This window comes from Gorilla gorilla, chromosome 20 (assembly GCF_029281585.2).
Source record: "Gorilla gorilla gorilla isolate KB3781 chromosome 20, NHGRI_mGorGor1-v2.1_pri, whole genome shotgun sequence".
In the NCBI taxonomy this organism is placed as follows: Eukaryota; Metazoa; Chordata; class Mammalia; order Primates; family Hominidae; genus Gorilla; species Gorilla gorilla.
The window spans coordinates 55,427,699-55,451,696 of NC_073244.2; the positions used below are offsets into that span (position 1 = coordinate 55,427,699).

At 41.5% G+C, this 23,998-nt stretch overlaps 1 protein-coding gene across 27 annotated transcripts; it reads right to left on the reverse strand.

Annotated features, from left to right (window-relative positions):
* Positions 1-559: 559 nt before the first annotated feature.
* On the reverse strand, positions 560-23,609 carry ZNF45 (zinc finger protein 45). 27 transcript variants are annotated; one of them, XM_055369624.2, is made up of 12 exons: positions 23,494-23,549; positions 22,694-22,991; positions 21,612-21,718; positions 20,872-20,957; positions 19,512-19,630; positions 13,577-13,710; positions 12,654-12,813; positions 12,490-12,562; positions 10,121-10,167; positions 7,506-7,632; positions 6,804-6,896; positions 560-3,131 (listed from the first exon to the last, which is right to left on the reverse strand). In XM_055369624.2, the coding sequence occupies exons 9-12, from the start codon at positions 10,133-10,135 to the stop codon at positions 1,318-1,320; spliced, it is 2,049 nt and encodes a 682-aa protein (XP_055225599.1). In that variant the 5' UTR covers positions 10,136-10,167; positions 12,490-12,562; positions 12,654-12,813; positions 13,577-13,710; positions 19,512-19,630; positions 20,872-20,957; positions 21,612-21,718; positions 22,694-22,991; positions 23,494-23,549; the 3' UTR covers positions 560-1,317. The 27 variants fall into 27 exon arrangements, with proteins under 27 accessions (XP_055225599.1, XP_055225601.1, XP_055225600.1 ...); XM_055369626.2 differs by having other exon boundaries at positions 22,694-22,961; positions 23,494-23,546; XM_055369625.2 differs by having other exon boundaries at positions 23,188-23,518.
* Between the last annotated feature and the right edge of the window lie 389 nt (positions 23,610-23,998).

A 23,998-nucleotide genomic window follows, 5' to 3' on the forward strand; every position in this document is an offset into this window, starting at 1 on the left:
CTGTACTGATATATGCAACAAGACAGATGAGTCTCAGAAGCATTAAGTGAAAGGTGCAACTCCAAAGGAAACATACTCTAGAATTCCATTTATATGACATTCTGGAAATGATATAAACTATACAGACAGAAGATGAGTCAGTGGTTGACAAGGGCTGGTGATGGGGAGAGGAGCTGACTAAACAAAACAAGCAAGTTTCAGGGCAGGGGGTACTAGAACTGTAGACTATCTTGATTGTGATGGTGGTGTTCACATAACAGCACTTGCCAAAATGCATAATGATAGAGTCAGTTTCACTGTATATAAATTATTCCCTAATTAAAAAAAGAATGTTAGCTTATATGATTTTCATGGATGCCTTTTATCTCATTGAAGAATTTTTTCATCATGAGTGGATGCTAAATTTTGTCAAATGTTTTCTCTGAATCTACTGAGATGATCATACATTTGATCATAAGAATCCAGATATAAGAGTACATACTAAATCCATAGGAAGCTCAGGAACAGACCTAATTAATTTATGGTATAGAAATCATAATACTTGGCACTGGAGGTGGGATTGACTGGAAATGGGCACAAGAAAACTTTTTGGTTTAATAGACATATTGTATACATTGATCTTGATGATCATTACATTTGTCAAAATTCAGAAAGCCATGAACTTGAGACTTGTGCATGTTACTGCATGCAGATTACACCTCAATAAAGTACTGTTAACATACAAAACTTCTAGTTGCTAGCCAGAAACTGATTTCTGGACCCACTAACAAGCTGCAACCTTCAGTTTGATAAACACTTGTCCACGAGATCTGCAAAAATGGGAAAATCAGGCCATATGACTAACTTATATATCCTCCAAGCCTTGCAGAATTCTTCTGAGTACAATTTTAGAGAAGCTTCTAGAGATAAATAAAAATGTCAAATATTACTGAATTTCAAATATGACAGTAATTTCAAATATTACTGAAAAATTACAACGTATTAGGCACTGAAAAGGCAGAGTAGATTTGGCAGTCAACAAAGTCCCTGCCCTCTTGGATCTTACATTCTAGTGGAACAGAATCCAGCATTTCCATCTTAGTACTTCTGATTTACTCCAGATCAGACTCATCCTTCCTGATCCTCTTGTCTGCATGTATCAGCTAATGGTCAATGTTCTGAATGCAGTCCATATGTCTCCACTCTTGTGAGGCTTCTCTGCTGTGTGGTCTCCCAGTCACTTGGCTGAACTACTGACCCTATAAAACAAATGTTTTGTCTATGATAGCTCTGATTATTAAAATATTTCAGCACCCATCTGAGATAGTAAAACATATTTTATCGAGTTTTCCTGTGTGAATCCTCTGATGAAGGAAAGTCCTTGTCACCCTCATCATCAGCATGGACTCGCTGATGAATGATAAGACTTGAGCTCCAACTGAAGCCCTTCCCACACTCCTCACATTTGTATGGTTTTTCTCCGGTGTGAACTCTTTGATGGGCTTGAAGGTATGAGCTCCAGCTGAAGACTTTCCCACATTCCTCACATTTGTATGGTCTCTCTCCTGTGTGGACCCTCTGGTGGGCTTGAAGGTAGGATCTCTGTCTGAAGCGCTTACCACACACATCACATCGGTATGGTTTTTCTCCTGTGTGGACTCCACGATGTGCCAGAAAATTTGAGGCCCGACAGAAGCCCTTCCCACACTCCTCACATTGATAGGGTTTCTCTCCAGTGTGGCACCTCTGATGGGCTTGAAGCTGTGAACCTACACTGAAGCCCTTCCCACACTCTGCACACTGATATGGTTTCTCTCCAGTGTGAACTCTCTGATGCACCTGAAGGCTGGAGAACTGACTGAAGGCCTTACCACACTTCTCGCATTTATAGGGTTTCTCTCCTGTGTGGATTCTACAGTGTACATTAAGATCTGAGCTCCGACTGAAGCCCTTCCCACATGTACCACATTTGTAGGGTTTCTCTCCAGTGTGGCCTCTTTGATGGGCCAGAAGATTTGAGGCCTGGCTGAAGCCCTTGCCACACTCCTCACATTTATAGGGTTTTTCCCCTGTATGGACTCTAAAATGAATGTTAAAATCTGAGCTACGACTGAAGCCCTTACCACATGCATCACACTGATACGGTTTCTCTCCAGTATGGCCTCTTTGATGGTCCAGCAGATTTGAGGCCCGGCAGAAGCCTTTCCCACACTCCTCACATTTGTATGGCTTCTCTCCAGTGTGGCTTATCTGATGGGCCTGAAGGTGTGAACCCACACTGAAACCTTTCCCACACTCCTCACACTTATAGGGTTTCTCTCCTGTGTGGATTCTACAATGAATGTTAAGGTGTGAGCTGTAACTAAAGCTCTTGCCACATGCATTGCATTTGTATGGTTTCTCGCCAGTGTGGATTCGCTCATGAGCCTGCAGTCGTGAACGCCAACTGAAGCTCTTCCCACACTCTTCACACTTATACGGTTTCTTTCCAGCATGAACTTTCAGATGAACTTGAAGATATGATCTCTGACTGAAGCCCACCCCACACTCCTCACATTTATAGGGTTTCTCTCCCGTATGAACTATCAGAGGAGCTTGACAATGTGAGCTTTTCCCAACATTCCTCCCACACTCTTCATATTTGTATGGATTCTCTCCAGTGGGAACTCTCTGATGATGGTGAAGATGTGACCTCTGACTAAAACTCCTGTAACTTGCATCATTTGTGTATGATTTTGCTCTACTGTGGACTCTCTGATGGGCTTGAAGACTTGAAAACCGACGGAAGGCATTATCACATTTTTCACATTTGTAGGGCTTCTCTCCTGCGTGAGCCCTTTGGTTAATTTGAAGATGAGGGCTCCAGCTGAAACTTTTCACACAATGTTCTCCTTTGTAGGGTTTTTCACCAGTGTGGACTCTGTGAACTTGAAGATGGGAACTCTGATTACTGAATCCCTCATCTTTATAGTGCAAATCATCTCGTTTTTCCAACTGGCAGCCTGTTCTTTGAATATTTACCACAGAATCTTGATACTTGATTAACTCTCTTGTAATCTGTTGCCAGATCTGGGAGCAGAAAAGCTCTTCATGAGGCAGGTACCTTAATCCTACTTCTTGAAGAGTCTCCATCTCTTTTAGATTCTTGGCTCCTAAAAGGATAAAGAAAATTTGGAGATGGGGCATGTGAATAATGTTTTGTTCCAAGATGTCAAGTTTATAAACTCGGGCCCACAGCCTAAGGCTTCATTGAACCAGGAGAAGGTTCCATTGCCTACTGCATAGACATCTGAACAAAGTGGCCCTGTTCAAAATGTCTAGTAAAACTCCTACACATAAATTTTCAAAAACCTTTGCCTGGGATTATTTCATTGGAAGTTTATTCCAAGGTTGGGAGATGTTGAGGCACTGTGCTAGTTAGAAAGACACATTTTTCAGAAAATACCTTATCACCTAAGTCAGGGCCCCCAACCCCCAGGCCGTGGATCAGTACCAGTCCGTGGCCTGTTAGTATCTGGGCCACACAGCAGGAGGTGAGCAGGAGGCCAGTGGGCATTACTGCCTGAGCTCTGCCTCCTGTCACATCAGTGGTGACATTAGATTCTTATAGGAGTGCGAATCCTATTGTGAACTGCGCATGCGAGGGATCTAGGTTGCGTGAGAATCTAATCTTATGAGAATCTAACTGAGGTCTGATGATCTGAGGTAGAACAGTTTCATTTCAAAACCATCCCCCGACCCCAGTCTGTGGAAAAACCGTCTTCCAACAAACCAGTCCCTGGTGCCAAGATTGGGGATCACTGACCTACATACCTAAAGTTCGAGTGTAAACAGATAGTGGTCCTTTACCTCTTGCTAGGAAATAGCCTCCATGAGAACACCTGGGAGAAGAGGTTTATGGTAATAACATACATTATTCTAAAACCTGATAGCAATTAAAGTTTCCATAACCACCAGGGGGGTTTCACCATGTTGGTCAGGCTGGTCTCAATCTCCTGACCTTGTGATCCACCTGCCTCGGCCTCCCAAAGTGCTGGGATTACAGGTGCGAGCCACCGGCACCTGGCCTTCTTTTTGTTTTTTTGAGACAGAGTCTCACTCTGTCACCCAGGCTGGAATGCAGTGGCGCAAACATGGCTTGCTGCAGCCTCAACCTCCTGAGTCAAGTGATTCTCCTGCCTTATCCCCCCAAGCTGCTGGGACTACAGAAGCACACCACCACACCTGGCTAATTTTTGTATTTTTTTGTAGAGATGGGGTTTCACCATCTTGCCTAGGCTGGTCTCAAGCTCCTGAGCTCAAGCTATCCACCTGCCTCAGTCTCTCCAAGTGTTAGGATTATAGCTGTGAGCCCCCACGCCTGGCCCAGTGATGCCTCTTTATCACTCAATATCAGATAGTAAATTTTCCCCATCTACATTACACCCCTGGCAATTTCCATTCACCTGTTTTGTTTTGACAAAGCACATATTACCCTCTGACAAACTATATATGTCCCTTATTATTTTTTATGTCTCTGTTGAATGGATGTTGCCATCCATGAGAACAAACATTTTATATCATTCACCACTTTATCATCACCCAAGAGCTCTGCCTGACTCAACACAGTGTTCAATAGATGTGTTGAATAAAAGAATTCCCACTTGTCTTCTCTGGGAGACTTTGAGCCAAATTACAAAAGTGAAAGAACTTTTTCAAGTAAATGATGCATAATGGGAAAGGGACTGGAAAGAGCGATTCTTCTGGGAAGTTTAAAGGTTTCACCAGATTCAGGGCTAAGTGGATGGTGCTGATAAGAAAATCATGCTGATCACAAAATCATGGTAAGAATTACTTAGGAAAAAAAAAAAATCATAAGGCAGAAAAGTGGCCAGGGGATCTAGGGACTGATTGCTTCTAAAATCTTTGTTCTCTGATTTTTCCTTTTTCAAGTAGGAGTCAATATTTAGAGCCTCGGGAATAATGTTTTCTCTGAAAGCAGACTATAAAAATGGATGGATGTAAATATATTTTTCTATATAGATCACACCATTGTTTTTCAAACTGAAGGCTAGGACTATTAGTGAGTTGGAAATAAATTCAGTTGCTTGTGACAAGCATTAACAGAAAAGAAAAATATTAGACGTGTTTTGTAAGCAAGAAATGTATTTCTCTGCATAAACTCTTGTTTAAGGCCACACACACACACCTACCCATATGTGAATGCCTGTATTGTTTATGATATAAAATGTATCTCTTATTGTAACTCATACTCAAAAGTTTGAAACCTCCCAGTCTAAATGATTAAGAAAGGTATTAATTTCTTAATCAAACAAATTGTTCAAATAGAAAGTTACATTGTAATAATGGAAACTTGGGAAACAGATAAATGTGTTTCCTTTAAGTTGAAGCCTACATAGTTTGTCATGTCTGTATATATTTTGCAAGTTTTCACTTTTATTTTTATTTATTTTTTTTGAGATGGAGTTTCACTCTTGTTGCCCAGGCTGGAGTGCAATGGCGTGCTGTAGGCTCACTGCAACCTCCACCTCCCAGGTTCAAGCGATTCTCCTACCTCAGCCCCCCAAGTAGTTGGGATTACAGGTATGCACCACCATGCTCAGCTAATTTTTGTATTTTTAGTAGAGACGGGGTTTCACTATGTTGGCCAGACTGGTCTGGAACTCCTGGTCTCAGGTGATCCACCCACCTCAGCCTCCCAAAGTGCTGGGATTACAGGTGTGAGCCACCATGACTGGCTGCAAGTTTTCACTTTTAAATGTGACTTTTTTTGGTCTTCCTGAGAATGTGTCAATTTGAGGAGGGCAATTTCCCTATTTTGCCCAGGTTATAATGTTTCTAATTGAAAATGATATGTTAGGCCCTTATTACAATGAAGAGAAAACTAAAATCTACCTTCTTTAGTATATGTTTATTTAATGGCTATCTTCTATAACATTTATTTGCTTAGTGGCTAATTTTGTAGAAAATAAAGGCATTGCCATACATACCATATTTCAATAGGGATTACTAAAATGGTAAGTAATATTCTTTTCTGTAACTCTCTTTGGAAGAGGTGGATGGTTGCCACAAAGAAAATTTTTAAAGGGAAAGACTTAAAAGCTATTCTCTAAACATTGTTTTTTCCTTGTGTAAAGTGTTTTTGGGGACTTGCCTTAAAAGTGGCTATGAGAGCCTTTATTCTAAAAAGTAGTTCTTCACCAAGTGAGCAAGATTCACTATTAACGGCTACAGGAAAGCCACAAGGGGGAAATGATACTCAATTTGATTACAACTAAAGCTAAGCTTTCATTAGATGTGAGTGCTATGGTCTTAATGTGTGTGCCCTTGCCATTTGTATGCTGAAATCCTAACTCCTAAGGCATTAGGAAGGTGATTATGTCATGAGGGCAGATCTTTCATGAATAGGATTAGTGCCCTTATAAAAGAGGCCTGAGAGAGATTTCTTGCCCCTTCCCTGTAAGGACGCAGCAAAGAAGGTGCTGTCATTGGATCAGGAAGTGGGCCCTCAGCAGACACTGAATCTGCTGGTGCTTTGAACTTGGACTTCCCAGCCCCCAGAAATGTCAGAAATAAAATTCCGTTGTTTATAATTCCCCCAGTCCATAGTATTTTGTTTTAGCATCCTGAGCAAACTAAGTGGGTTAATGAATACAGATCTTCATGTATCCAAAAGCACCCAATAAATTAGAATTAGATTAGATATTCATCAGGGGGAAAAAAACTGTTCTAGACTATGCCTTCGTCACATATTTTTGTTTGCCAACCTTGGAATATCTCCAAGACTAATAGAAAAAAGTCCAGCAGCCCCAGCCCCTCCTCACCTGAGGAGTTCTCTCTCTGGGTTGCCATCTTCATCATCCACAGCTTTTCTTCTCTCTCTAACTGTGGTAGACCATCTGGTGTGGACTGATGCCCTGTGAAAAGGCAGGGACATAGGTTTATAATTAATACATCAGAAGCCAAAATCACTAAAAATTATTGTCCTCATTTCATCGTCTTCAGGACATCAAACTTAGTGTTTTCCACACTTCTAATCATGACCCATTGGAGGAAGTATATTTCATGCAAAGACCCAAGATATGCAGATATAAGTATAAATTACTGGAAAAAAAATGTTTTCATCATACCCTCTCCATTGTCTCTCACATTCTTCTTGGCAACAGGACATAGTTTTTGCTGCAATGTGCAGTTATTGCCAAGTGCTCTGACATTTTCTACCCCATTTTATTTCATTAAAAAAACCAATGGTACAATTCATCAAATGTATATCAGGACCCACTAACTGGAGATGACCACAATTTGAGAAAGGATAAAAGTGTATAGTTGTCATGCTGTCAATTTATGGTTCATTAACAAAATATACACTTTCGCCAGGGGAGAAAGACTTTAAAAATTCCATATCTGTCTTATGATGGATGACTAGAAAACTGAAAACCAGTTCAAGAGCTCCAAAGCCCTGTATACCCAAGGACAGAGAGACAACAGAGGGAGCCAGTGTTCAGTCAGAGAATGCCTGTCCTCACCCACTGAGACCACATTCCTGAAGTTCTCCAGCATCACATCTCGGTACAGCTTCCTCTGGGCAAGGTCCAGCAGTTGCAGCTCCTCCTCAGAGAAGACCACAGCCACGTCCTTGAATGTCACTGCCTCCTACAACATCAAACACACTCCACCTAAATCTTGCAATAAAGGTCCACTGGAAAAGGGATACCACTGAGAAATGTGAAAAAGATGTGTAGGGAAAGGTGTCAGATTCTTAAGAGACCATACTCAACTTTACTACAGTTAAACACATATAAAGTGTATTATATTTTAGAGGTTTTTCCTTTTCATAATAAATGCTGTAAAGAACAACTTTTTGCATAGATATTACCCACCTATTTTCTTAGGTAAGTTCCAAGAAGTGAAAAATCACAATGTCAAAGAATATGCAACTTCCAAATTATGATGTACGACAGATTTTCTTTTCAATTTTTCCCTATCTTATCCTTCCCCCAAGATAAAGTAAGTATCATTGATTTTCCATACCATAGATAACACTGAATATAACCAATTTTTAAAAAATCCTAGGCAATCTGTCCAGTAAGAAACAACTGGGTTTTTTGGTCTGTAATTAACTAGTAAGATCATATTTTCGTATATTTACTGGACATCTTTATTTTTCTTTGGTATCTCACCTGTTACTGTCCTTTTATTGATATTCCATTTAGAATTTTATCTTATAACTGTAAAATTTCTAGTGATGATTTTAAGTCTTTTTTAGCATATACGTTGTTGTTCACCTACATTTTGCTGGTGTTTTACAGCTTTGTGTTCAGGAGTGTTTCTTAAACTCAACACTATTGCTGTCTCGGGCGGGACAGTTGTCTGCTGTGTGGGGGTGTCTAGGGCACTGTAGGGCGTTTTGCAGCACCCTTAGCTTCTACCTACTAGATGCTGGTAGCACCCCCGACCTGTGGTACCAGGAATGTTTCCAGATGTTGCCGGGTGGCGGGGGGGGCGGTGGGTGGTGGGCGGTAAAGTCACCCATGATAAAGAAGCACTAGCATATCGTATTGGTTTTTTTTTTTTTTTTTTTTTTTTTTTTGAGACACAGCCTTGCTCTGTTCCCCAGGCTGGAGTGCAGTGGTACGATCTTAGCTCACTGCAATCTCCGCCTCCTGGGTTCAAGTGATTCTTGTGCCTCAGCCTCCCGAGAAGCTGGGAATACAGGCGTGCGCCACTATGCCAGGCTAATTTTTGTATTTTTAGTACAGATGGGGTTTAGCCATGTTTGTCCAGGCTGGTCTCGAACTCCTGACCTCAAGTTATCCACCTGTCTCGGCCTCACAAACTGCTGGGATTACAGGTGTGAGCCACTGTGCTCGGCCAGCATTATCATACTGTTTTAACTTTCATATGAAGACTGTTCATCCCTGGAGCCCTGCACATTCAGGTGCCCTAAATGAATGACAGTGGTCATAGAGAAGAAGAGGCCACTGGAGAGTGAATCAAGTAGGGGCAGTATTATCTGAGGCACCTTCCACCAACCAGGACAAGCTAGGCACCCACACAAAAAGGGCCAGGTCCACTGAGTGGAGAATTCTTTTCCTTTGCCTCTCTCCCTTCAATCAAGTAAAAATCCTGGAGTCTTTTGAAATCAGTTGGATCTTTGGTATCCTATATGAAACTAAGCAACTTTCCACAATTCTACAATCTTGTTTCTTTGTAATTAAAATGCACATGAGACCAAGTACTGCCTCATAAAGTTGGTTTGAGGAATAAATACAGTAAGAGAAGTATCTGGTAAGTCCTCTTGTACTGCTAGACTTTTAAAATTAAGTACATTATTACTTCAATAAAATAAGTTAACATAAGAGTAAAACAATACGGATCAGTAAGTAAACATACATAGGGTATAACTCAGGCCTGGGTAAGAAAAATCTAGCTTTCTTACGTGGAAATATCTAATAATATTTTCTCTAAAATCAGTGACATCATGTCACACGATGTCATATTTGAATCACTGACATAGGAACTACCCAAAGTACCACATATCAAAAGTACTTTTTCAATATAGTGTTTCTATAACATTAAAAGTAAATAATAGCAAAACTCCTTCAAATTGCTTTTTGGAAAAAATGGTTATTGGTGGGAAAACTGTAGTAACAATTTTCAGTAAAAATTCTAAACTACCTAAACATTGATGAATGAGGAGAAAAGTTATCTCACATACACACCACAGAGTAACATCAATTCAAAGGACTATAAAAATATGGAGCAAGTAATATTAATTAGAAAAGGTGTAACTTGAACATTTTGTCTATACAATGCTTACAAATACGCAGTTATGAATACATCTGAGGAAAAGAACATGGAAAATCAAAACAGTTGTTTTGTAAGGGAAACAGTAGGAAAATGAGAGATTTTTATTGTTATTGACTTTTCTATTCTATGCTTATTTATTAAATTATAAAGTCATAAAATAAAGCAACAAAAATTAAACAACACAAAAGTAAAAAGCAGCAAGCATTTGGCACACAAGAGGTTCTCAAATGTCTACCGTTCTCCTTCATCTTCCTAACAAAGAGAATAAGGTGTGTGTAATCTTTCCGAAATGAGATGACAATTATTACAGAGAAAGGGAGGTCCAACTCACCTTAGACTTCGTCATTTTGTCCTCCTCCTTCTGGAGAAGTGCCAAGTCTTAAGAGGGAAGGAGAAAAAAGCCATGAGAGTTTGGCCAAAAAAAAAACCATAGCTGTTTTTTTGTTTTGTTTTGTTTTGTTTTGTTTTGTTTTGTTTTGTTTTTGAGACGGAGTTTCGCTCTGTCGCCCAGGCTGGAGTGCAGTGGTGCGATCTCGACTCACTGCAAGCTCCGCCTCCCAGGTTCACGCCATTCTCCTGCCTCAGCCTCCCGCGTAGCTGGGACTACAGGCGCGCGCCACCATGCCCGGCTAATTTTTGTATTTTTAGTAGAGACGGGGTTTCACCGTGTTAGCCAGGATGGTCTCGATCTCCTGACCTCGTGATCCACCCGTCTCGGCCTCCCAAAGTGCTGGGATTACAGGCGTGAGCCACCGCGCCCGGCCTTGTTTTGTTTTGTTTTTTAACGTGAAATAGCAACAGTGTTCCTTCCTCGGGCTGGCTTGATGAACAGAAACTAGGCTGGATTCCAGATACTACTTGTCCCTTTGGCTGTAAGACCCTGGCAGCAAGTGACCTGCCCGACCACACAGAGTATGCCCCCGACATAATTTCTCCTTGTGGCTCTCAGGGTATGACTGATTCTAGGGAGAGTAGAAATTGAGAGTAAAATACCCAGATTAAGAGTATTTGGCCCCTCTGGAGCCAAATGCCTAGATTTATGGCATTGCTATTTATTCGCTATGAAATCCAGGACAAATTATTAATATCTCTGTGCCTCAGTTCTTTCATCCATAAAATGAAGAGTTTAACAATGAGAGAATTAACAATCTCATAGGATTGTTTACGAATTAAATGAGGGAAAAAGCTCAAAGAATATTTTCAGAGTACCTTATTTCTTAGCTGCAGAAAAGCACATAACATTCAGTAACATAAAACCTGTCCTCATTAATGGTTTCTACCAAAATTCTTTGTTTTTTTTTTTTTTTTTGAGAGAGGGTCTTGCTCTGCTGCCCAGGCTGGAGTGCAGTGGCACAATCATGATTCACTAAAGCCTTGACCTCCTGGGCTCAAGCGATCCTCCCACCTCAGCCTCCCAAGTAGCTGGGACCACAGGTGTGCACCACAATGTCCAGCTAATTTTTTGACTTTTTGTAGAGACGAGGTCATGCTATGTTGCCCGAGCCAGTCTCAAACTCCTGAGCTCAAGCGATCCTCCTGCCTCAGCCTCCCAAAGTGCTGGGATTACAGGTGTGAGCCACCACATTCAGCCGATGAATTCTTTAGTAGAGGTTTTTTAACCTCTACTTTAACCTCGCCTTTAACCTCTGAAATACCTGTTATTCTCTCTTGGTTTCCCATACTTAACTTGAGGCTTTTGCAATAGTACTTAAGATTACAGTGGTCCTTCCTATCCATAGTTTTGCTTTCTGTGGTTTCAGTTACCTGAAGTCAACTATGGTCCAAAAATAGGTGAGTACAGTGCAGTAAGATATTCTGAGAGAGAGAGAGAGACCATGTTTATAGAACTTTTGTTACAGTATTTTATCATTATTCTATTTTATTATGAGTTATTGTTGTTAGTCTCTTACTGTGCCTAATTTATAAATTAAGCTTTATCATAAGTATGCAGGTAAAGGAAAAATATAGTATATTTAGGGTGCAGGAATATCTGAGGTTTAAGTCATTCACTGGGGGTCTTGGAAGGTATCTGCTGTGGATAAGGGGGGACTACTGTACATAGATGACTGCTTTTTTTGATAGTAAAATATGTAACATAAAATTTACCATTTTAACCATTTTTTAAGTGGTTACATTCAGTAAGTACATTTACATTGTTGTGCAGCCATCACCACTATCCATCATCAGAATTTTTTATGTACCCATTAAGTAATAATTCCCCATTCCCCCTCCCAGCCCCTGATAACCATGTTATCTCTATGAATTTGACTATATGGACTGGTTTCTAAAAGGTATAAGACCTTGCAAAATTTGGCTGTGTACAGTGGCTCATGCCTGTAATCCTAGCACTCTGGGAGGCCAAAGTAGGAGGACTGCTTGAGGCCAAGAGTTCAAGACCAACCTGGCCAACAGAGCGATCTCTAAAGAGAAAAAAAAAAAAATCTAAAAAAAAAAAAAAGACCTTGCAAAATTTACTTTAACAGTAGGGCCTTAAAAAGACTATCATAGAGACAGAGAAAATTTAATAAAAAATCATGACTCTGCAAGATTTATGCAACTATAAATTAGATAATGTCACTGAAATTAACAAGCTATAGGAAGCACAATAATAACAACAAAAATGGTGATATTTAACTAAATACATATTAGGGACCTTATGAAGAACTTGGCACATGTTTCATTAAGGTACTTCACACATACCTGTGAAGAAGCTACTGTTGTATCAGTTGTGTGACCTTGGTCCAAACACCTAAACTTCCATGCCTATGCTCAGCTATAAGAAGGGAAATGAAAACAGGATGTTAATCATAGGATTACTGTGAGGAATCAATGAGTGAATTTATGCAATGCCCTTGGCATAGTACCTGGCATTTTAGGGAGTTCTCAACAAATGATGATGACGACAATTGTATCCATTTAACAGGCGAGGAAGCTGAGGCTTGGTGAGGTCAAGAGGCAGGAACAGTACCTGAATCCAGCTTTCATACCAGAGCCAGTATTCTAAATCTTGTCTCTCTGTTGCTTCTAAAGACAAAAATAAGCAGATGGGAGTCTAAGATCTCATGGAAGGAGAAATGAGGGCTCCAGAGTTAGGGGTAAAAGACAGACACAGAAATGGAGATTGGACTCTGAAGCCAAGGGAGCTGCTTGAGGGAGTAGAGAACAGAGTTGTGAACAGTCTAGACTCCAGAACCAGCCCACCAGTACTGGAATACGGGCATCTCCAACTTGCTAGTACTTTGTGCTCTAATGTATAATCTATAAACTGGATATAATAATAATACCTACTTCATAGGAAGGTCAGTGAAAGTGACTAAGTATACACAAAACATGTGGAACAGTTTCTGGCAGCTTAAACAATCAATAGAAGTTACACATAAACCCATGCAGATGCTTTACATGAAACAGTCAGGGAACCCCTCCCTTGCTGCTGTGGACCAATGTCTGTGTCCCCTCAAAATTCTTATGTTGAAGCCCTAATGTGATGTTATTGGGAGGTGGGGCCTTTAGGAGGTAATTAGGTCATGAGGGTGAAGCCTCCATAATGGGATTGCTTTCCTTGTAAGAAAAGCAAGTAACCTAGCTCTTTCTCTCTTCCTCCCAGGAAGATACAAGACAACAGCTTCTGCGAACCAGTAAGAGTGGCCTCATTAGACATTGGATTTGCCAGTGACTTGATCATGGACTTCCCAGTCTCCAGGACTGTGAGTTATAAAGGTTTGTTGTTTAAGCCACCCAGCCTATGGTATTGTTTGTTATAGCAGCACAAATGGACTAAGACACTCACGGAGTCTGCAGCTTCACATGGCTTGATGATGGGGAAACATGGGCTGGATTCCAGATTCCACTTGACCCTTCAGCAGAGAGCCTCTGCACAGTGAAAAATGGAGTTCTTGTAGCTCTCAGGGTATGATTCTGATTCTATGGAGGGTGGAAACGAGTAAAATACCCAGATTAAAAGCTTAGTATTAGTTAATTACTGCTTGATTTATTAGTAAATTATTCTTAGTTCTCTTACTTCAGATAGAAGAACCCTTACTATTGAAAAGGGAAACATAAAACCTTCCAGTCTTAGAAGAAATACTTATTTATTTATTTTTCTGAAATGGAGTCTCGCGCTGTGGCCCAGGCTGGAGTGCAGTGGAATGATCTCGGTTTACTGCAACCTCAGCCTTCCGGGTTCAAAAGATTATCCTGCCTCAGCCTCCCCAGTAGCTGGATTATGGGCACCCGCCACCATTCCTGGCTAATTTTTTTTGTTTCTTTTTTTTTTTTAGTACAGATGAGGTTTCACCATTTTGGCCAGGCTGGTCTCGACCTCCCGACCTCAAGTGATCCACCCGCCTTGGCCTCCCAAAGTGCTGGGATTATAGGCGTAAGCCACCACACCCAGCCTGAAATACTCTTTTAGAATTTGTAATTCACTTTGTTCTAACTCTATATTTGCCCAGCAACCTCTGCTCAATAAGAATGTTTTGCAGGGGATATATTTCCATCGCCTCGGGAAAAAAAAAGAGATAATAGCAAATCAACCATCTGTCTTGTGATGAATGTTTATTCAGCTTTATATCCCAAGTACCTAAAACAGTTCCTGTACAAAGTAATTGCCCAGCAGAAATGACTGAACCCACCATCAGACATGGAGAGGCATATAGGAAGACTAGACTAGTTGGTCTAAGTCTCCCTGAGACTGACTCCAGTTGGGAAGATTTGGAGAGCAAGGGTTTTATTTCCAAATTTTTCCTCTAGGTCTTTCACCATATTTGCTGTCCTTGGGCAAGATCAAAGTCATCTTTGGAAGGAAAAGCATCTCTGGATTTTGTTAAATACCATCTTAGGAAAGTACTCTCTGCTCTTCAAAATCAGCGACAACATGAGTCACTGTTACAGAACCCACAGAATGTGTCCCTTAAAATATTGAGAATGAACACTATTTTACTGCCTGCATAATTAGCACTAGACAGGTGAATTTATTACTACTTCATTAAATAGATGAGTTTAACTCAGTGAAGACTTGTGGGACCCTTACTAAAAGAGATGCAATTCCCCAGCCTCAAGATGCTCACAGTCTAGTGATGAGGAAGCTGGCAATTCCACTATACATGGCTAAATGCCAGAGTAGTGCACAGCATCCTTTAGCGGCATGAGGAATGGGCTCATAAGCCCACAGTGGAATGCAGGGGGTTCTACACAAATGTAGCTTAATCTGAGCCCTGGAGGGTGACTGAGCTCTATTAGCCAGAGAATCCAAATCACTATAAAACTCCCAGAGAACAAATGTCATGATGTGAAGACAAATAACAGGCAGAAAGAGATGGGCAGGAAGGCAGAATTCAAACCATGATGACGTTCAAGTCACAAAATTATCTGCAAGTCAGCAGGAGAACACTGAAGGACTTCTGGAAAGGAGAGTAAAAAGATTCCTTTCGTGTTAGAAACAGATTACCCTCTCAGATGGGAGGAGGCTTGAGGGGGAGGAGGCTAGGGCCAGAGAGACTATTAGGAGAGCCACACTAAGAAACTCTTTCTTCTTTATTCAAATGTCACCACCTCAGAGTCTCTCTCTAGCCATCCTGTAGATAATTTCGGTCTCCTAACTGCACCCCAACACTTCCTATCCCTCATCTCTGCTTACTTCTTTTCTCTAAGCCCTTATTCCTCTCTAACATCCTTCTAGGTATTTACTTACTTATATTCATTACACTTGTCTAATGTGGAGTTTCGTTACCTGCTCCATCCCCAAGACCTACTAAGTTGCTACAAGCATTTGGAAGGAACCCAGAGATTTGCAGAATGACTACTTTAATGACTCAGTGAATAGTTGATAGATACACCATGTGGATCAGGGCCTCATTATTTATCACCTGAACCATTCATTCAACATATGATTGTTGAAGGGTCTACTCTGTGCCAGCCAAGGGTCCTAGATGTGAAATATACAGCAGTGAACAAAGACCTTGATCTCACAAAGATGATATTATAATGGGCTACAAGAGCATAGCAAACCCCCAATATATAGCGAGAGACACTTTTAAGAATAGGGCAGGGTAAAGAAATAAAAAGAGATGAAAGGAGAGGCTGTCACAGAATAAGTTTTTGTCATGAAAGATTTCTCTTGTATTTGAACAGAGACCTCAAATATAGGAACTTCGAAAGCCATGTAGATATCTGATATCTGAAGGCATGTAATTCAGCCCTGAAGAACATAGAAAATATTTTTTTTGTTAAAAAGCCATAGGTCTGGTATTTAGCAAAGACATGGAATCAACCTAAATGCCCGTCGATAGCAGTCTGGATAAAGAAAATGTGGTGCATATACACCATGGAATACTATGCGGCCATAAAAAAGATGTCCTGGCTGGGCACGGTGGCTCATGCCTGTAATCCCAGCACTTTGGGAGAGTGAGGCAGGCGGATCACCTGAGGTTAGGAGTTCGAGAACAGCCTAACCAACATGGAGAAACCCTGTCTCTACTTAAAAAAAAAAAAAAAAAAAAAAAAAATTAGCCAGGCATGGTGGCGAATGCCTGTAATCCCAGCTACTCAGGAGGATGAGGCAGGAGAATTGCTTGAACCTGGGAGGTCGAGCTTGTGGTGAGCCAAGATCGCACCATTGCACTCCAGTCTGGGCAACAAGAGCGAAACTCTGTCTCAAAAAAAAAAAAAAAAAAAAAAAAAGATGTCCTTTGCGGGAAGATGGATGGAGCTGGAGGACATTATTCTTAGTAAACTAATACAGGAACAGAAAACCAAATACCACATGTTCTAACTCATAAGTGGGAGCTAAATGATGAGAATACATGGACACATAGAGGGGAACAACAGACACTGGGGTCTCCATCGGAGGGTGGAGGGTGGGAGGAGGGAGATGATCAGAAAAAATAACTCATGGGTACTAGGCTTAATACCTGGGTGACAAAATAATCTGTACGACAAACCCCCATGACACAAGTTTACCTATAGAACAAACCTGCACGTGTACTTCTGCAGTTACAGAAGATCAAGGACGGGACTAAGAACCTATTTCTACCAATATCCCAGGTGATGCTAATGCTGCTTGTCCCTAAATTACAATTTGATAGCATCAGTTGAAACAGCTCTCTAGATATTTTCAGACAGACTAACACTTGAGGTTTTCACCTCCAATTTTTCTACTAACCCCAATATACTATCCTATTGCCTAAGGGCAAAAAGAACTAAAGAAGGTAAAAACAAACTGCAAGCTTCTCTTTCTCTCTGATACTAACAAACAGGAATGAAGGTTTGTTAGGATCAGGAGTGCCAAGATCAACTCTATGCTCCTAACATTAACCATGAAAAAACCCAGGACACTCATAAAATACTCCCTATAATGACAGCAACTGACATTTAGAGCAACTGACTGACTGCCTACCAAGGCACTGTTTACATAAATTCTTCACATGTAGTATCTCATTTGATTTTCATAACAATGATAGAGATTGAGAAAATAATTATGCCCATTTTACAGACAAGGAAATAGAGGCACACAGAAGTAACTTGTTCATGTTTAACAAGTGGCCCAGAAAAGTCAGGATTTTCACCCAGTGCCTTATCTACTAGAACACTGGCTGCACCAGGCAATGAACCCAGGCAATCTGACACCTGTGCCCATGTTCTTAACCGCTCTACAGTGGTTCTCAAACTCTGGTATGCATCCATATCAAAAGGCCTGAGGTTCCATGTGCTGCCTTGATACCTTTGAGACTCACAGGGCCCTGAAGGCCTAGCCATGAGCTCCCAGCTCTCTCCAGATATGCCCTCTCAGTGGGAAAGGATCCCTGGCCACCTAGTTCCTCAAATGTTAACCATGTTTTATGTACTGGCTATTTGATATCTGCTATTCCTAATCTCTCCCTAAGTCTGCTGAATCACAGGGCCAGACTAACAACAAAAATTATTTGCATCTTCCCTGCAAGCAGCTTTCACCGGTGGGAGAAAGACATATTACAAAAGCATAGGCCCCAGTTCCTTTCTCTGTCTGCTTCCTGACCCTTGCCTGTAGTGGGCTTCATGTGGTCTGGTGTGGTGTGATGTACCAGTGGAACTCTAAGTATTAAAATACTATTCATTGGCATTAATCTCTCCGTGTTGTCACTCAGCCGCTTTTATAAAATTAAGACTTAGGCACAATTCATCCTATTTAGCCAGACCACCTGTACCCCACCAGGTCCTCCACATAACAGGTTTCGCCTCCCTGCCAGCCTGTAGAATTATCCAAATGGTCAATTAAATCTTCTTGCAGGAACCAAGGGTCACCCTGCTACCCTCCTGTCACTACAAAATCAACCTACCATGGCCCCTGTTGGTTCAATCTATTCTCAAGTGCAAGTCCCCTGGGCTGTGAATATGTGACTAATAAACTGCTACCAACCTCTTCTGCATAGGCTGACTGTAGGGTTTGTGTGTTCAGCCACCTCCTGCCAGTTCAAGTGATGTCTTAGTCTATTTTTGCTGCTATAACAAAATACCACAGTTATAAAGAACAGAAATTTCTCACAGTTCTGAAGGATGGGAAGTCTAAGATCAAGGCTCCAGTAGGTTGTGGGTCTGGTAAGGGCCTTTTTGCTGTGTTCTCACGTGGCAGAAGGGTAGGGGAAAAGGGGGATGGAGGAATGCTGTGTCTTCATAGTCTTCATATGGCAGAAGAACAAGGGAGGTGAACTCTCTCTCTGAAGCCTCTTTTATAAGAGCATTAACTCCTTCATGCCCTCATGACTTAATCACTTCCCAAAGGCCTCACCTTTTAATAACACCACAATGGGGATTAAGTTTCAATGTTTGGAGGACACTCAGACAGCAGCAGGTGGGGGAATCCCTCCTTCACCAATGGGGTGAATAGGTGACCAGAACCCCCGAATTACTAATAAAGAACACAGAAGTTCAAGCTCATAGAAGTAGTGTAGGGCCTGGGTCTTATGATTCTGATGTGACCACAGTTCAAGAACCACTGCATTATTCTACACTGCCTCTTAAAGAGTTGACGGAACTGTCCAAGGGCACCCAGGAAACCAGGGGCATGGCTCCGCCTGGCACTCAGGCCTACTGATTATCAGCTCCCTGCTCCTCTCCAGTATAAGATGCCCCTAGAGCTCTCTATAAGAGGAAAGGGCTGCAGAATGACTGGTAATGCCTCTGGAGGCAAATTCTCAGAATGAAAGGGGAGGCTTCCCTTAGACCAGTGCTGTCCAACAGAAATATAATGCAGGCAAGCTATTTGTGTAATTTAAATTTTTCTCATAGCTACATTGAAAAAGGTAAGATGAAGCAAGTGAACTTAATTTCAACAATATATTTTCTTTAACCCAACATATCCAAAGTATTATCCCCTCAACTTGTAATCAGTATTAAGAATTATTGAGGGATTTTACTTTCTTTTTTTCATACTAGATCTTTGAAATCTGTTGTGCCTTACCATTATAACATATCTCAATTCAGACTAGTTACGTTTCAGGTGCTCAATAATCACATGCGGCTAATGGCTACACTATTGGATAGTGCAGGTTTAGACCTTTTTATTAAGGCAATATAGACTATATAATCATCTCACAGGGACTTGCTAAGTTCAAAAGACAGCAAATTAGTTATAGGTTTCAACAATCACTATCATAGAAACTATTCACATTTGTTTAAATATGTAACAGAATTAAAGTATCCATAGACAAAGTGGAAAGTGGGGAAGAAAAGAATACTTAAAAATATACCTTTGAGGCTGGGCACGGTGGCTCACGCATGTAATCCCAGCACTTTGGGAGGCCCAGGCGGGTGGATCACGAGGTCAGGAATTCAAGACCAGCCTAGCCAAGATGGTGAAACCTCGTCTCTATTAAAAATACAAAAAAATTAGCTGGGCGTGGTGGCGGGTGCCTGTAATCCCAGCTACTCGGGAGGCTGAGGCAGAGAATTGCTTGAACCTGGGAGGCAGAGGTTGCAGTGAGCTGAGATCGTACCATTGCACTCCAGCCTGGTCAACAGAGTAAGACTCTGTCTCAAAAAAAAAAAAAAAGTATATATATATATATACCTTTGCTCCTTCAATAACTTGTTGCATTTTTCAACTTATCTGTAGAAGATGAAGGCCAGCTTTAGTCTATAATACACAGAGGACTTACTACATGCGAGGCACTATTTCAAACATGTTACATATCTCTTTTAGTCTTCACAGAAACTTTACGAGGTAGTTATTAATATCATCCCTACTTAACGGGTAAGAAAACTGAGGCACAGAAAGGTCAAGTAACTTGCCCAAGGTTATTCAGTCACTGAGTGTTCCAACCTAGCTGCTGAGGTTTGATTCTGGCTCTGCCCCGCTGATTGTGCCACCAGTTCATCTGTACAGTTAACTTGTTGTGTGTTTGTTTTTTCATCTTTGAAATCAGAATAAAATAGAACTGTCATAAAGAACAAATAAGCTAGCGCATGGAAAGCACTAGAAATTCTCCAAGTCATAAGAAACACCCAACAAATGTCAGCAGTCCTCATCATAATCTCCATGTGATAAATATTAAACCTGGCCAGGCATGGTGGCTCATGCCTATAATCCCAGCACTTTGAGAGGCGGAGGCGGGCAGATCACTTGAGGTCAGGAGTTCGAGACTAACCTGACCAACATGCCAAAACCCCGTCTCTACTAAAAATACAAAAATTAGCTGGGCATGGTGGTGCACGCCTGTAATCCCAGCTACTGGGGAGGCTGAGGCAGGAGAATTGCTGAAACCCAGGAGGTGGAGGTTGCAGTGAGCCAAGATCGCGCCACTGCACTCCAGCCTGGGTGACAGAGCAAGACTTTGTCTCAAGAAACAAGCAAACCAAAAAACCCAAAAAACTGAACCTTAATAGTGGTCTGATTTGTCTTTAAGGGAGTTTGTTTTAGATCTTGACAATATTATCCACAATTGTTCATCAACTTTTGAATACCCTGAAAAAGTTGATGGATTCTACAGCCCACCAAACGTGAGATAACAGACAAGGACTGTGGATAATCCTTCTATTTTGTTCTCTAATTGCAAGCTGTAGCACCCAAAATCCAGATGCCTGTTGGAGAGCTACATGAATCACACTTACTCACTGAATAACTCCTCTTTGCAAACCTCTTGCTGGGTACTCTGAGAAGAATATGATAATGTCCATGAAACAGAGGTCCCTGAAGTCTAATGGGAGAGAGATAGGAAACCAAGAGTTATATGCCAGTGGCAAGTGCAACTCCAAAAAAGCAAAGAAAATCAATCATCTTTCTTTTCCTAATTGCAACTCTTTCTAGCTTTCTCACATAAGTAGCATTCTCCTAGCTGCCAGGAGTGAAAAACCTCAGAGTTACTGTTAATATCTATTATGGGCTGAATTGTATGTGCCTCTCTCAAAATGTTAAAGTCCTAATGCTCGGTATCTCAGAAATAACTGTCTTTGGAAATAGGGCCTTTAAAGAGGTGATGAAGTTGACTTACAGCAAGGGAGCTCATGCACACAGAGGGGAGAGGCCTTACAAGACACCAAAACTGGTTGACACCTTGATTTTGGACTTTTAGCCTCCAGAACTGTAACAAATACATTTCTGTATAATCCAGCCAATTTGTAGTATTTTCTTATGGCAGCCCTGGCAAATGAATATAATTGCCCCTCCCTTGGCCTTCATATATAAACGATTAGTGAGGCCTAGCATGGTGGCTCACACCTGGAATCCCAATACTTTGGGAGGCTGAGGTGGGCGGATCACTTGAGGTCGAGTTTGAGACCAGCCTGGCCAACATGGAGAAACCCAGTCTTTACTATAAACACAAAAATTAGTAGGGCGTGGTGATGGGCACCTGTAAAGCCAGAGGCAGGAGAATTGCTTGAACCCAGGAGGCAGAGGTTGCAGTGAGCTGAGATCGTACCATTGCACTCCAGCCTGGGCAACAGAGCAAGATTCCATCTCAAAAAAAACAAAAAACAACACAATTAATGATAATTATTAGTTTTTAAGCCTTACTGACTCATCATCTGGGTTTGTTTTAAAATACTCAAGGGAAAAAAAGTTGGTGGGAGAGGCAATAAGATTAGCAAGAATGGAAGCAGGGTGACTGTACATAAGAGTTCATTATATTTGGGTATGTTTGGATATTTCCATAGTAAAAAATAAGGGAATAACAACCCACTATGAATAGTGTGATAACAATTTCATAAAACACAGACAAAAACACATTAAAAACTGCTAAACAGAAATGCATTAAAATGTTAATAATTATCTATATCCTAGTATTAAGGAAATTTGTAATATTTTATATTTCTGTATTTTCTGCATCCTGTACAGAGAACGTGCACCTCTATGATCAAAATATGAACTACTAATATTGCTTAAAATTAAATTAAATGAGAATTCTTTCAAAATTTTATAAAGTCTAAACTCAACCTTGCTTTCAAAATCTTCTACAGTAAAATTCCAACCTCCCTCCCCAACTTGATCTCAAATGGCTCCTTGCAGCCAGTTTCCTATGATTATTTATATGGATCGTTTATCTATTTTATTTCCTAATTCTAAATTGGGATTTCAAACTGTGAGACCAAGGGTATTCAGATGTAAGGAACCCAAGTCTAGGACACAAACCCCACTGTTCTTACTAGCACTGTGATATAGGAAAGTAAATTAGGCTCTCTCCATTTCCTCATCTGTATAATTGGTGTAATAACAGTACGCACATCACAATACCCACATCACCTTTGTAAGGTGAACAGAACCCACAACACAAGGCCTTTGTGAAGGTTCAGTGTGTTAGTTTTTATAAAGCCCTCAGAGTGATACTCAGCACCCAATGTTTAACTAGTGTGACTAATATTCATGTCACATTTTCTCCAATTATACAATAATGGAACACTTCTGTAGCAGAAACATTTGCAAGGAATGAAATACCTTCTCGCACTCGGAACAGAAGAGAAAGGTGAATGCTAGGTCCTGTCACAGTGGGGCTCTGCTGCCAGGAGCCAGGATGCTCTCCTTCCTCCTCTCCGCAGCATTCTTTCAGAAGTCAGGGCAGGGGAAGGAAAGGAGGCTGGGAGATTGCACGATCTTGTCTGAGATCCTGGAAAATCCACAGAGGATAACTCCAGACGCCACCTGTTGAGTGATGCACTCTTTCTTAAAAAACGGGTCAGACATAGTCCAAGAACAGCCTCCTTTCCTGCAGGAATCAGAAAGAGCCAGGCGCTCGCTGAAAAATGAATATTTTTTATTATGATAGTTTTAATATTAACAGCCAACATGTTGCCATATTCCTGTACTATTCCATACACATTTTACTTGTACTATATTACTAATTGTCAAAACAAATATATAAGGTTAATATTCCCTTTTGCAGAAGAGGAAACTAAGACCAGAAACTAAGCACCGAAAGATTAAGTTCTCACCCAACGTTACACCGCTAGGAAGCGACAGAGCTGTGGGAGGTGGGGGAAGGCGGGTCGGGCCGCTGAGAGCCCAGGAGACCCTCAGACGCCTCCCCATTCAGGTCCACTTCCAACCTGGGGACTCCCGAACCGCCCCGAACGCAGCAGCTCCGGATACAGTAAGGCAATCAGCTGCCCAGCCATTCAACTCCGCCCTCCGCTGCTCGCCGCAGCGTCTTTTCCTGCTGACCGAAGTGCGAGCCCCGCTGATCCTACGACCAAGCCATAAAAGTTAAAACAGGTCGCGGGATCCCAGGACTCACTCACCTCCACAAGAGGAATGAAGGCCGCGCTCTCAACCTCTTGCAGCGGAAGTGCCTGGGAGAGCAGGGAGCTCTGGAACTACATTTCCCAGCATCCCCGGGAGGAACGGAAGCCGCTGCCCCGCCCCCTGGGCGGAAGTGCGGGCTTCGACTCCCACGGCCGAATCGTATTTCTCAGAATCCCCAAGGTGAGCGGGCTTAGTGTTCTCGTCCTCAAAAAGCCGAAGTACCACCGAACCCACTGAGCACTGGGGTATAGGTTCCTGTTTCCCCAGGGGAGCAAATAACAAAGCCGCGCTTTCCCAGAGCTGAAGTGCCCCCAAAAGTCTGGACCACACGTCCCAGAATCCTCTGTAGGGCTGAGCTTCCCGCCAGCCTACAATTTTCCTTTTGAATTAGCGGGGGGAGTCTAAGTCGTTGCTTGTAGAGCTCAGCCTGCTTTTTCCTTTTGCCATTGTTCCCTTTTATATGTGACAGAAGTTGCAAATATGAAAAAAAAAAGGAAAATA

Excerpts from the sequence above, each read along its gene's own strand:
- ZNF45 (XM_031004607.3), bottom strand. Across the intron at positions 6,897-7,505 it reads CAGGAATGTGGTCTCAGTGG|GGCATCAGTCCACACCAGAT; the intron begins GTGAGGACAGGC and ends GCCTTTTCACAG. Across the intron at positions 3,132-6,803 it reads CCAGAGAGAGAACTCCTCAG|GAGCCAAGAATCTAAAAGAG; the intron begins GTGAGGAGGGGC and ends TTATCCTTTTAG.